This window comes from Erinaceus europaeus, chromosome 15 (genome assembly GCF_950295315.1).
Source record: "Erinaceus europaeus chromosome 15, mEriEur2.1, whole genome shotgun sequence".
NCBI lineage: Eukaryota > Metazoa > Chordata > Mammalia > Eulipotyphla > Erinaceidae > Erinaceus > Erinaceus europaeus.
In genome coordinates this window covers 49085736-49100261 of record NC_080176.1, presented here as the reverse complement: position 1 = coordinate 49100261, position 14526 = coordinate 49085736, and the positions used below count along the sequence as shown (strand labels likewise).

The 14526-nt window shown below is 39.2% G+C and overlaps 1 protein-coding gene across 23 annotated transcripts in view; it reads right to left on the bottom strand.

Moving 5' to 3' along the window:
• Nucleotides 1-14526, bottom strand: part of DTNA (dystrobrevin alpha) — a 431975-nt gene that overhangs the window by 28488 nt on the left and 388961 nt on the right. For 22 of the 23 annotated variants that reach the window (XM_060173679.1, XM_060173682.1, XM_060173692.1 and 19 more), the window contains 2 exons: nt 13777-13874; nt 8199-8312 (listed from right to left, as the gene is read on the bottom strand). In XM_060173679.1, coding sequence (XP_060029662.1) covers nt 8199-8312; nt 13777-13874 — 212 coding nt within the window. Of the gene's footprint in view, nt 1-3692; nt 3736-8198; nt 8313-13776; nt 13875-14526 lie in introns of those variants that run through there. The other variant, XM_060173696.1, reaches the window with a different exon arrangement.

Genomic DNA, 14526 nt, shown 5'->3' with positions numbered 1-14526 from the left:
GTCAATTAAAATTTTCTGGCTTAAAGTGAAGTCAGGATCAATGAGCTCCTACACATTCTAATGGAAAAAACAAAATAAAACTATGATGTCTATGCTTATTTAGCAGAATTTCTATTAAGTTGTCAAGTAAGAATGAAAACCATGAGGGATAATCTAGCCTCTGTCACTTATATGAGCCACAACAATATCTTTAAAAGGGAGAGAGAAGTGAAACAGCATGAAGAAGAATAATAATGGTTCACATTTTGAAACATCTATTTCCTCAAATCTATTACTTTATGACCATTAGTAAATAGGAAATATATACTTTTCACCCTACAGGCTTCTGCGTTTGAAATGTTAAAACTCATATTCACAACTGTGTGGATGATTGACCATGTGAACATGTAAGTAGCTCTGCCTAGTCCAGTGACATAGCTAGAATAGGAAGTGAAACTATGACAGGTTCTTTGAAATGAAAAATATAAATGATAATATAAAAGTGCCACACTGAGTTAGTGCAATGATTTATCAATTGAAAGATATTTTGTTAGAAGATAGGTTATAGATATAAATGAATCATTTCTAATGTACTTTCATAGAGACATTAAATGAATTATAAAGTTATAAACAAGTCTCAACTCTTTTTATTTTTTTATTTTGAGGGCCCACCATATAAATTGGACCATTTAATATTTCCACTAGTGTGAGAGGGTTCCTTCTCTTTATCTAAACTCTTTGAATACATTTATTTATTGATTGATTTTCTTATTTTACTAGAGCACTGCTCAACACTGGCTTATGGTGGTATGAGGGATTGAACCTGGGAACTAGGAGCTTCAGGCAGGATAGCTTGTTTGCATAATCATTATGCCATCTCCTTTGCCCTGAATAAATTATAATATTATTAAAAATATTACTCCTAGAGAAAGGCTTATGTTCATTTCCTTCACAACTGATTCTTTTTTGAATTAGGGCTTCACTAGTATATTTTGTTATTTCTGGGCTGAAACATTCTGATTTTAAGCCTTGCCCATTCATAAGTATTCTTCAGTGATAAATCCATTAGCTGTTTTTTTTTTTTTTGTTTTTTTTTAACACCAGAGCATATATTCAGCTCTGGCATATGGCAGTGTGGGAATTGAACCTGGGACTTAAGAGCCTCAGGCATGAGAGTCTCTTTGCATAACCATTATGCTATCTACCCCCCTCCCTTTGCAGCTTTTCTTTAATTTTATCTCCACATGTTACTCCAAATACTTTCACAGTAGGGCTTGTTGAAAGATTAGATATCTGATTTATTTATAGTTGTCTTGCAGCTACTCTGCTGTGACTTGGTTTTTAGACTAAAGGAACCTTTAGAAAAAGGTAGAAACGGCTAGTGGGCTACTGCTACCACAACCAGCCAGCCGGTTGGCCGTTCCAACAATCCAAAAAGTTTGTCATCTTGGGTAAAATGGGACTGTGTCTTGATTTTAGAATTTAATAAAGCCAGTTATAGTGTTTATTTGGCTCAAACTGACTCCAAATGTTAAAAATTTACATCTGTGGGAAAGTGTACAACTGTGGGGCCAGTCTGTGACTCCCCCACTAGGCGCACATGTTAAAATGCACAAGAACCCTAGCTCTAGGCTCGTCTCCACTTGCAGGGGGATGACTTCAGAAGCAGTGAAGCAGGGCTGTAGGTGTCTTTCTCTCCTCTATTTCCCCTTTTCCCGCTCAATATCTCTACCCTATCAAATAAAATACTAAAAAAAAGAAAAAAGGTTTAAGCAAAATTCTAATATTGTAAGCAATAAACACTAAGAAAAATACCTAAAGACTCTCAGAAAAAAATGAAGGAGTGTGAATTTAGAGTTGATTAACATAAAAATGTGTGAATTTGCCTTTCAGTCTTTCAAAACAGGGCACACCCTTTATGCATTTCATTGAATTAAATTAACATTCACTTGATAATGTCTCTATTTAATCTTCTCTAGAAGAGCATCAGCAGTTGCTAAATATAGGTCTGTTTAGAATCTGTGGGTCAGTCTTCATTACATAGAACAATGACAAAACAAAGGCTAACTGACCCACTAGGGTAAGATAGAAACAGGCTGGGAGTATGGAGCAAGCTGCCAATGCCCATATCCAGCAGAGAAGAAATTACAGAAGCCAGACCTTCCACCTTCTGCACCCCATAAAGATCTTGGGTCTATACTCCCAGAGGGATAAATAATAGGGACGCTTCCAATAGAGGGGATGGGATACAGAACTCTCATGGTGGGAATTGTGTGGAGTTGTACCCCTCTTATCTTATTTGTCGATCATTATTAAATCAATAATAATAAGGGCAAAGACTAAATATTAGAAGAACAACAAAAAAACCAAGGGCTAACTAGTGATTTTACTTTTGATAGTCATCTCTGGAGAAATTATTTTTATTCACATCTGAGATTAATTCTTTTTTTTTTTTTTTGCCTCCAGGATTATTGCTGGGGCTCAGTGCCTGCACTATGAATCCACTGCTCCTGGAGGCTATTTTTCCCATTTTGTTGCCCTTGTTGTTGGCTTGTTGTAGTAGTTATTGTTATCATAGCTGTTGCTGTTGGATAGGACAGAGAGAAGGGGAAGACAGAAGAAGAGAGAAAGACACCTGCAGACCTGCTTCACCGCCTGCAAAGCGACCTCCGGCAGGTGGAGAGCCGGGGGCTCAAACCGGGATCCTTACGCCGGCCCTTGCACTTTGTGCCATGTGCTCTTAACCCGCTGTGCTACCACCGACTCCCCAAGATTAATTCTAATAATAAAATCTTCTCTCTTTGGGTCTGGGGAGAGAGCACAACAATAGAGCACTGAACATGAATGCAAAGATATCTGTGGAAAATTACAATTTGTTTTACTGGAGATTTAAATATGAAATTTGGTACTTCACATTTTAAATATTTTTATGATGAAATATATATATATATATATACATATATGTATATATATATATATATTTGGTCAACACCAAGGCCTCCTAACTACTCCAGTATGACTTTTTCAGATAAAGAAAGAAACAGTAATAAAGAGGCAGAAAGATATAGAGACAGAAAGACAGAGACAGAAACAGAGAGTGTATGAGAAGAGAACATGTCACTGAAGTTTCCTCCAAAGCAGTATTGCTTGGACTTGTGCCTGGCTTTTACACAGAGCAAAACAGTACCTATCTCTACCTTATTCCCACCCTCACTCCCTCCTTATGTTTCTGCCAGGGTTACTGCTGGGGTTCAGTGCCCACAGAATGACTCTACCACTCCTGGAGACCAGTTAGTATTATTATTTTTCCTTTTCCTTTGATGGGAGTGGGAGGTGAGAACTGAGGGACACCTGTGGCATTGATCCTTCACTTGTGAAGCTTCCCCTCTTAGGTGGTGTGATCAGAGACTTGAACCAGGTTCCTCATGCATGGCAATGTATGTACTTACTGGGCATGCTACTGCCTGGCCCCTCAGCTCTTTCTTAATGGTTTTTCAGTTCATTCATTGCCTCCACAGATATCTATTTCGCACTTTTGTCTTAGTACACTATAACTGGAATAATACCAGGATACAGATTTTGTTCTTGGGTGGAAGAGAGACGCATAAATAAGTTCAAAAGAACGAGTATTAGTATTAAATAAGAGTGAATTTTATTCTTCATGAGGGAACTTTGAGAAGATGACCAGTTCTGTATGGTGGTGGAAAAGTCTAGAAGAGCTCACTGGATCATCTTGCAAAATTTCCTTTGGAATTTCTATTTGGGAAGGAAACAGAAAGTATGTCCTGCCTCATCTGTGCTCTCATTTTCTTGACATTATTAGTAGGACACAGTACTGGAGTAAGTGGTCAGATTCATGTGAGTCTGATGTGACAATCTATTCTAGTATATTTGTCGGATATGTAACTACTATCTTCAGAAGCTTCCTCTTGCAGGATTAATTGTAGTAGCAACCTTGTAAAGAAGTTCTGTAAAGCCAGGAAGAATCATGGTTTACCCCACCTACATTCTTTTTCCAAGCTTTTATTATGCGACCTTGTCATTTGTGTGATTCTTGGATTTCTGCCATTTTCTTACTTGACCACAAATTCTGTGAAATTAGGAACAGTATTTTTTTCTTTAATTTTTAATTTTTTTAAATTTATTTACTAGATAGAGACAGGCAGAAATTGAGAGCAAAGGGGGAGACAGAGAGGAAGACAGACAGACAGACAGACACCTGCAGCCCTGCTTCACCACTCACAAAGTGTTCCCCCTACAGGTGGATCCTGCGGGCTTGAATCTCGGTCTGTGTGCTCAACCAGGTGCACCACCACCTGGTCCCAGAACAATATCTTTTTTCTATTTACCATGTACAATGCCCAGCAATTTCTGGGCTCACTTTGTTTTAGGACTATTTGTCAAATGAATTTCATGGATAACAAAATGAGGAGAGACAGCATGGTGGATGAACCAGGAGCAGGGAACCAACTAATGGCTCATTATAATAGTCCAGGCAGGATGTAATTAAGACCTGCGAAAAGGAGACAGATCCCACCTATGCAACTCATTGTGCGAATCTTGGACAAGTTATTTAACTTCTGTGAACACAGCTTCTGTAGCTATAAAAAGTGTCTAATGATAGCATCTCTCTGCCAGGTTTGTTGTAGCGATTGTACAGGAGATTGCCTATAAAGCTAAATGCATAGGAAGTATCAGATTAGCATACAAAAATGTCTAGCATACAATCCTCTTCAGGTGCCAGATCTAGTTTGTGCAAATGAGTTTCATCTTCCTGTGGCTAAAGTACAAAGGAAAATAGGATTGTTTAGAAAGGTCATAGTGCTTTTCTTTTTCTTTTTTGCCTCCAGGGTTATTGCCTTGGCTAGGCACCTGCACTACAAATTCACTGCTCCTGGAGGCCATTTTTTCTGATTTTGTTGTCCTTGTTGTTGTTATAGCTGTTGTTGTTGGACAGGACAGAGAGAAATCGAGAGAGGAGGGGAAGACAGAGAGAGGGGAGAGAAAGATAGACACCGGCAGACTTGCTTCACCAACCATGAAGCGATCCCCCTTCAGGTGGGGAGCTGGGGGCTCAAATATGGATGCTTGAGAAGTCCTTGTGCTTTGTGCCATGTGCCCTAAACCTGGTGTTCTACCACCCGGCTCCCAGGTGATAGCGCTTTTAAGGTAACAACAGCAACAACAATAAAAAAAAAAAATACAGAACTGCATTCATGGAAGGCAAACCAACTCCCCTTTCTCCCTCTCTGATCCTCCAGCAAGAACACTTTCTTATTAGTTTATTAGAAAGAGGCTCAGGAAAGATGTAAGGACTGGGAAGCTCTATTAAAGCTGCAATAATCAGGGGTTGGGGTGATGGCGCACCTGGTTGAATGTATATGTTACAAAGTGCAGGGATCCGGGTCTGAGCCCACAATCACCACCTGCAGGGGGAAAGCTTTGCAGGTGGTGAAGCAGTGCTGCAGGTGTCTTTCTCTCTCCCTCTCTATCACCCCCTCTCCTCTCAATTTCTGGCTGTCTATCCAATAAATAAAGATAATATAAAAATTTAAAAAGCTACATTAATCAAGTTATATGGCTGCTTCACTTGGTCTCCTCTCAGGGTTAACTAAAGTCAAAGTAACTGTGCAATGGAGCTATTTGGAAGTCAGAAATGATGATAGGTAATATTTAGAACACGTAGAATAGGATTTCTTAATCTAGGATGCCAAGGCATCTGTGAAATAACCAAACTGTGAAAGTTCTTAGCATTTATATGTATATAGAGATAAATCTTCCATGGGAAGACTTTATTCTTCCTCCAGGAAAAAGAAATGTGTATCAATAGAATTTGGAGGCAGCAAGCTAGTCCACCTGGGAGCTAGGTGTCTTGGGTCTCACTATGTTCTGAGCCTGAGATGCAGTTCACTAGTTGACAATGAGGCTTCTAAATATAGACATTCTTCACAAAGCCAAACTCCATAGTAGAAGAATGTTGGTCTCAGCTAAAGCTTTGGGATTATCCTCAATTTGAGGCTTGAAGGGTGATTAAGGATTAAGAATCTGTTCCAAGATAGTTCTGTCATGGAAGGAAGAAATATCAGTCAGAAAATTCACTGTCAGTTACTCAAGAACATAATCAATCTTTTAATGGAAGCAAACACTTTCTGACAAATGCTACCTGCAGGAAACGGGCAAAAATGCTTATGTAAAATTCCTAGATATCACCCCTCCAGCAGAGTGGGACAACTGATTGAATAGGTGATTATTTTAATTGGATCCAGATATTCCAATGTGGGGATGACTTTCCAATTGGTTTAGTCAAATACATTTCTCTGTAGATTAGACAAAACTTGCAACTTGTGAGGTTGGAGAACCTCATATTCCAATTTGGAGAAAGATCCTATGAGAGTCATTTGCCTTTGAGGAGGAGGATGTGAAGTGTCACTTTACCCCTCTTTTTCATTTTAATTCCTTCTGGGATCTGGGGGAGTAGAATGTATGACAATTTCTAATACTTCTCTGGCCAAAGGTAGGGCTAGAATTCAAACAGATTAGAAAGGAATTTGTTTCTTCCATGGCATTACTTTAGTATTCAAAGTCTGATGTGATCAATTCCCATCAAACAGTCCCATCAAAAGGAGGTTTTGTAGACCTTCTTTCAATAACTCAAGCCTCTGGTGGTTCTACCTCTCCAGGTAAGAATATGGATGTGGGAAAAGGGATCTTGGATCTGGACTGAGTGCAGACAAGATTTGAGCCAGAATCAGATGTGAAGCAATGCTCAAACATTGATACTCCTGAAGAGCAGGACTGGGATGGAACCCCTACTTGCCACTGGGACTATGATCAAAAGGACTCAGTGAGATCTACACATTCTCATATAGAACCTTCTTGATTTATTCTTTTCTGTGTGAAGGGAGCAAACGGAACTCAAATTCTGACAAGGATAATTGAGAAACAGCACCTGTACTTTAAAAAAGAAAATATGCCAGGGGCCAATGGTGCACCTGGTTAAGTGCTCACATTACAGTGTGCAAGGACCCAGGTTCAAGTCCCTGGTCCCCACCTGTGGGGGGGAAAACTTCATGAGTGTTGAAGCAGGGCTGCAGGGGTCTCTCTGTCTCTTTCCCTCTCTATCTCCCTCTCCCCTTTCAATTTCCCTCTGTATCTACCCAATAATAAATAAATAAATAAAATTTTAAAAAGAAAAAATGCCTCAGAGTTAGATGCACCTGCAATGTCTCTGGTACTCCAACTGAAAGGTGACAGGAATGTCATATTTTCTGAATAGAAAAAACATGAAAAGGAAAGAAAACATCTATTTGAGTGGATTTGATTGTATTTATGTGTCTGTGGTTTGCTATGGAAGTGTGTTTGAGCTCTTGCCATGCTTGGGCCGTGGTGGTGAGACCTTTTCCATCTGGGATCATTAAGAGGCACTCCAGTCCTCATCCAGTCTCCTTAAGTTCTAGCTTTTAGACTCTGAGAAGTGCACTAAAATTCAGGACCTGACCTGGGTGGACTTCTAAGGTCCTTTGCAACTCAAATATTTTACTGTCACAGACTAGATAGCACCAGGTCTTTTAATTCATTTGCAGAACTATAAGGCATGCAGCCTACTTTGTGTGATTTCATTGCTTTTGGGCTAACTTTTTTATTAATTAATTAATTCATCATTCATTCAGAGAGAGCATCAGAGATAGAGGGAGAGATATCACAGTACTGGAGCTTGCCTTAGTGTTGTGGTACTTTTTTGAGGTACTAGGATTCAAACATGGGCCACACGCATAGCATGACACTCACCTCTCCCCATTGAGTTATCTTCTAGCAGCCCATGAAGTTTGTTTAAAAATCTGTATGTAAAACTATTAGCAATCAAATTTTAGAAAATATAAGACTTGTGGGAATTCTCCAGCTCTTTATGTGCTTTGTTCATTACTTGCTGCACAAACACCCGACTAGCAGTCAAAATAACTAGAATTCAGTGCAATTTGTTTTCCTTGTGAGATATTTTCTGACCTAAAGAACATCTATTTCCTTTCTCTGTGTCAAATAAAAGAATATCACTTTATATTCCTCAGGTTCCAGCAATTAGGTGTGTTCTACTGAAGACAGAAAGTGATTACTGAAAGTGATCACCTGTGGTGACTGAGAGTAGACTATTAATGGACACTAAGAGTTGTGGAGCTCTTCAACACTTATGTCCCCTGAAGCTCTACTGTCCCCTCTCTTACCTGAGGAGCCTGAGTTCTGCCAGAAGAGTGGGGTTTTGCTGTGCCTTCTCTGGAGTGGGCTGAGAAGCTTGCTCATGCTCTAGCCGGAGCCTCTGAATCTCCTGTAAGATTTCTCTTGAGGGAGAGGAAGAGAGCAAGAAACCAAAGTTAGTGAACCTCTAGGAAGGATTCCCACAAGTTCCCCAAGAAGATCAAAGCCATCAGAGCAAAGAATGAAGGGTCCAGCCAATCTTTAGAAGCTGAAGTGACCTTTGGCTGTAGCTTGTTGGGTCTTGTGGGTAAGAATCTCTCGTCTACTGTTTCATCACCACTCCATACAAAGCCAGGAGCTTCAGCAGTATGTCACTGGAGCTTCCAAGCAGAGTGTTATTACCAGGGCCTGATAATCTTCCATAAGGTCTTGGTAATGTGTTCAATATTGATAAAATGGACTGCTGAAGAGACAAAATTGTATCTTCCTATTATTTATGATCACCATCTGACACTAAAATGTACCTGCAGCTATTCACTAAGAAGTGCTTGGAGGGGAAGTAAGAGTAAATGGTGTTCATTTTCACAAAATTAAATAGCTCTATTCTTTCACAAGGAATTAAATGACTCTCACTGAACTTTTTAATTTTTTTGAGAAGTCTCCAGTTAGGCAGAAATTCATTCTCTCTTTTTTCTTAACATTTTCAGCCTTAACAATGAGGGGAGCCTTAGAAGGAAAGTGTTTTTTTTTTTTTTTTTTTTTTTTGACTCACAACAACCTTTATTCACTCTTGTACAATACCCAGGCCCCCGTCTAACATGGCGTGCCGCAGGGCACGGCCAGGCGGACGTCCCATCATCTGCACACTCTCCCGGGGCAGCTGCTAGTGATGGCCATGGCCCGTAGTCTGCTTAGAGGCTTTCAAAGCTTTACTTTTCTTATCTGCACTCCTGATCTTATAAACAATGAAGCCCATCAAGCCCATTCCTACCCAGATCTCCTGATAAACCTGGGTGTAGTAGGGCCACAGGGGGGGTCCAAACATTTTTCATAAAGCTTTGCAGCATCTCGACGCCGGACTGGGCTCAGGCCGCCGTTGCCGCACAGCCAACAACTCGGAAAGTGTTTTTAAAAGGATTCATTGTAATTGAGTCTGTGACATAAGAGTGCTCTTGGTGTGACCTCAGGGGTGAGGTGTGTCAGTCTGTTATTGATGTTGAGTCCTGAGTGAACATTAGGACAGCTATCAAGGAGAGGTGACCTGTGGAAGGCAAATTATCCCTAAGTGATCTAGAAGCTATTAAGCAAGGTCATAAGTCTTGTGTTCTCAATGGAAGAGCTCAGACTCCCAACCAACAAAATGCACCGGCCCAGGAGACACAAAAAAGCATCAAGAATGGCAGGTGAACTTTGTGAGCTAGGGGGATGGTTTTCCATCTGAAAAGACTGATATACAACAACCTGCTTCATAAACCTGTCAGACTCAACAGACTAAGGCATAAATCTTGAGGATCTAATGTGCAGCCTTGTGGATATAGTTAGTAATCCTGAAATGCATAACTGAAACTTGCCAGATTTAAAAGTCCTCACCAGAAGAAAAAAAATTCCCATGTGTGTCAATGATGACTGGTTATCAAGCTTTGTAGTAATTATTCAATGTACAGCTGAAACAAACATGCTAAATGTCAACTATAGGCCAGTAACAATATCCTATGGCTTAAAACTTGCTTGAGAGAAGTTGGTCAAGTGCAAAACATCCTATATTCTCTTCGGAACATCTCACTATCCATAATTAGTTCTCAAGCATCTGGGAAAGTTGTGAAGTAATAATGGCAAAGCATTCAATTTAGTTGTAGATTTCTCCTCTCTTAAAGTGCAGGGAGTCGGGCGGTAGCGCAACGGGTTAAGCACACAAGGTGTGAAGCACAAGGACCGGCGTGAGGATCCTGGTTCGAGCCCCTGGCTCCCCACCTGCAGGGGAGGGTGGCTTCACAGACGGTGAAGCAGGTCTGCAGGTGTCTGTTTGTCCCCCTCTCTCTTCCCCTCCCCTCTCCATTTCTCTCTGTCCTATCTAATAATGACAGCATCAATAACAACAACAATAAAAAAAAAGGGCAAATAACAAAAGGGAAAAAAATAAAAATAAAAAAATGTAAAAAGTTTAAAAAATTTTAAAAAGAAAAGAAACTGCATTAACATAAAGAAGTGCCAGAATGGAAGCCAGTTATCTGGCTGATAGTTACTTGATCACGCAGCAGTCACTCTAGTTCTTACCCTGTAGTGGAGCTTTTTTCTCTCTCTATATATATATATCTGTATGGCCCCCAGCTGAAACGTCATTTTCTCAATAAGGTTCATTATGATTATACTCATTGTATGGATTATGCCTCCCACCACCAACACAAGATTCCTAGTCCCTTTTCAATCTACTTTCTTTTCAATATACTCATCATATACTCCATGATATTTATTTATTGTGTGTCTTGTCCCCTAGAATATAGGCTCCTGAGGCTATGAGTGGGTTCTTCTTGTTTTTGTTCCCAGTGTATTCCCATTATCAGAAGAATGTGTGGATCACAGCAGTTGCACAATAAATATGAGTTAATGAGTTAATGCATGTGTAACTGAAAAACTATATGAAATAATATATGAATAAAATAGTAAATAAAACAAATAAATGACTTTAAAAAATGGACTAGAAGCTGGGCCCATGTGTGAGGACTCAGGTTCAGGCCCCTAACCCCCCATCTGCAGAAGGAAAGCTTTATGAGTGGCAGAGGAATGCTATAGGTGTCTCGGCTTTCTGTCTCACTGGCTTTCTCCCTACCCTTCCCCATCACTCTCTATCAAAAGAACAAGCAGAAAAAATGGATGTCAGGAATGGTGGAGTTGTGTAGGTGCTGAGCCCCAATGATATCCCTGGGGACAAAAAACAAAAACAAAAACAAAAAAACGTGAATACCAGGACACATTGCACCTCTTGTAAAAATAAATACAGGGTTGGTTTCTACCATTTTTGTTTCTCTTCATTTTCCCACTGTGGAAATCTTTCTTTAATAGAGGGAGAAACTCAGATTATAAAAAGGGTAGACTCCTATGCTGCTAGCCTTTCCCCTCTCCTCTTTAGGTACCTCTAGGGTTATTGGTGTCAACCTTAAAAATCAGTAAACTAAGCTTTCAAAAAAATATCCCCTAGGACTAACAGCCTGGTACTGTATAACTCTCATTAATTCTCTTTGTTGGTTCTAAAGATGAAATGATAGAGCTTAGGAAGAATCATAGCAGATCCTTAGTCCAAGAAAGCAAAAGTGATTAGTGGAAGCAGCCTAAATGCCCATCAATAGATGACTGGATAGGGAAAGTATGAGATATATATTTAATGGAATACTACTCTGCAAGTAAAAAGATATGTCCTTTGGGATAAAATGGATGGGATTAGAGGTAATTATGCTTAGTGAAATAAGTGAGGAGGTGAAAAACATCTATCAGATGTTTTCACCCATATGTGGAGTCTAGAGAACTAAAACACATGAATTTGCAAGTTCATGAAGATTAAGAAGAAGCTGCTAAAGTGTCTTTAAGACTTTATGAGAACTACGGTGGTTGAGGGGGGAGGGCACAGAACTTTGGTGGTGGGTGAGGTATGGTATATATACTTGTTAAATGTTATAATCTTGTATACCATTATTGAATCACTAATAAAGCACCTAAAAGTAAAGTGAAATAATTGATTTCCCCCTCTTTATTCTGCTCATTCTTCATCTTCCGTAGCTCTATCTTGGGATGTTGACTGATTTACCCACACGTTAGAACTGACAGAGCCATTCTGAATATACTTCACAGAATTTAATAAACTTCTTTGTTGACAAAAAAACAGAAAGAAAAAGTGAACTATGGTCCAATTCTAATATTTACTGAGGCGATTATAGCAGTATTTTATCTTGGTGGAGTTGAATTTTTGGATTAAATCTAATTGCTAAGAATTTAAAATTAGTCCCTTTTGGTACTGTCTACCCTTGCTTTAAGCTTTATATGAAGCTTAATGACAACATTGAAACATTGCCTCACCACTCTCCTATGCTCCATGGACTTCCATACCCACACAGCTTTTCATAGAGGGACAGAAGTCAACAGAGGTTCTCTTGTGGTATTTGCTTGGGACCTCCAGGTTAGCAAGCTCAACTCACATATTTGCTCTATAGAATCCTTAACCCCAGTGTTAACCACACCCCACAACTACATTTTTTCCCTTTGAGTACTTCTTCTACTGAATTTAAATGTATTTTCATTAAAAATATTTTATCTTATTAATGAGAGAGAAAAAACTATAGCCTCACTCTGATATCCCAGTGCTGAAGATTAAACTCTGAGCCTTGGCAAGTAAGCCTGTGCCCTACCACTGAGCCAGTAAGACAAAGATTTTTTTTTATTTGTGATGTAATAGTGGTTTACAAAATCATTAGCTAGTAGGGATATAGTTCTGCATCACTCCCACTACCAGAGTTCTGTGTTCCTATTCCCTTCCAGTGGAAACTACCATAGTTCTCCGAAGATCACACATATGGGTTGCATAGATATATATACCCCATAGTATATTCACTTCTATGACCCTGCTTTAACTTCTTTTCTAAGCCACACCTATACCTATCACTACTTCTGGCTGTGATACCTTTAAAATTTTTTTTATCATATTGGGGCAGTGAGGGCTTAGTAGTTTATAGGACAGCTGTTGACACATGGACACATCTCATCTCCTCATGACAGGTGTCTGCAAGACATTTTCACTCCAATTTACGTCCTTTTCCACCCGTACCTCAAAGTCCCCCACCCCAGACTTTGCCTGACTCTCCTTCTCCAGAATCCATTGCTTTGGTGCAATACACCAAACCCAATCCAAGTTTTACTTTGTGTTTCCCCATTCTGTCCTTGTTTCTTAAGTCCTGTCTGTGAGTAACACATCCAGTGTGTGCCCTTTCTCTTGCTTTCTACTAAATTGTAAGAGCTCATTTGAAATCATCCTTTTCTCCCAATTTTTTTTGATTTAGCACAATTATTCACATAGTTGATATATATAATTGATATGTTAAACAGAATAGACAAGTTTTCCAGACTTGTAAGTATCCTGAGTAAATTTCCATATGCACAGTTATTTTTTGTTCCCTACTCTTTTCCAAACTTCTGCTCATTCCCTTCTTAATTTTTGTCTTCCATTACTTGGTCAGTTCAGAACAGTAAATATTCTTTTCTTAGTCTTGATGTGGTGACATCTATTTTGGGATCAGGGTTGTTTCAATGGCTTTGAAGTTATATCATAACTTAGAAGACTATGCCCATTCTAGATAGTATGTAGTCCCCTACTGATGAGAGTCTGGTCCAGAGACAATCCAAAAAACATTTTTACAAGGAGAAATATGAAAATTAACTATATTTTTACCTGCCTTTTAGCTTTTTTTTTTTTTTTCTGTAGAGTTTGAAAAGGTTGTACTACCCACTAAGATTCTAGGTGGCTTCCTTACTATTCAAACAGAGTGAAAAGCTCAGATGTCTTAGAACATGGTTACAAGTTCTAACCTGACGTACAGTTAAATAAAGCCAATAATGCTTTACCTGTTCTTGTTTTCTAGTTCTGCTATCAGCTGTCTTTGTTGCTTATTTGCATCAATGGTGAAGGAGATGTCAGGAGCACTTCTTTGCTGAGTTGGCTGCTGTAAAACAAGTGTTTCAGACTATTTAATAATGAAGATGGGAAATCACATGTCATTGAAAAGACAGGAAATCATGAGATTTGTGGGTACAAAAATAAACTTTATCAACACACACACACACACACAAACAAGTACATAAAATTAAATCCCCGTTTATTTCCTAACAGAATTGTTGGCCAGATTAGTACACTAAACCCAGGAAGAAACACTTTTTTGTTTTCCATCTTGCAGTCTTTGGGGATCTTTTACTTTTGCAAGGTATTCACCAGTATTCCTCAATATGGGTTGGTTTAAAAACTAATGTCCTGGTGGTCAGAGAGGTGACTCAGTGACAAAGCAAAGACTTGGACGCATGGTACTGTTCAATACCAGCATCACACACGCTCAAATGACACTCTGCTTTTCTTCTTCTTTCCCAGTAAATGATTTTTTTTTTCAAAACACTACATTGTCAAGATAACTTTTCCTAGAGTGAAAATTACTATTCCATCACTGCTATATACAATAAAAGTGCCACAGTTCCTATTCTTTTGGTTAACATATACTTTTGTAGTTCTTTTTAAAAATATTTTTATTTATTATTGGATAGAGACAGAAATTAAGATGGGAGGGAGAGGTAGAGACGGAGAGAGACACCTGCTGCCCTCCCTGC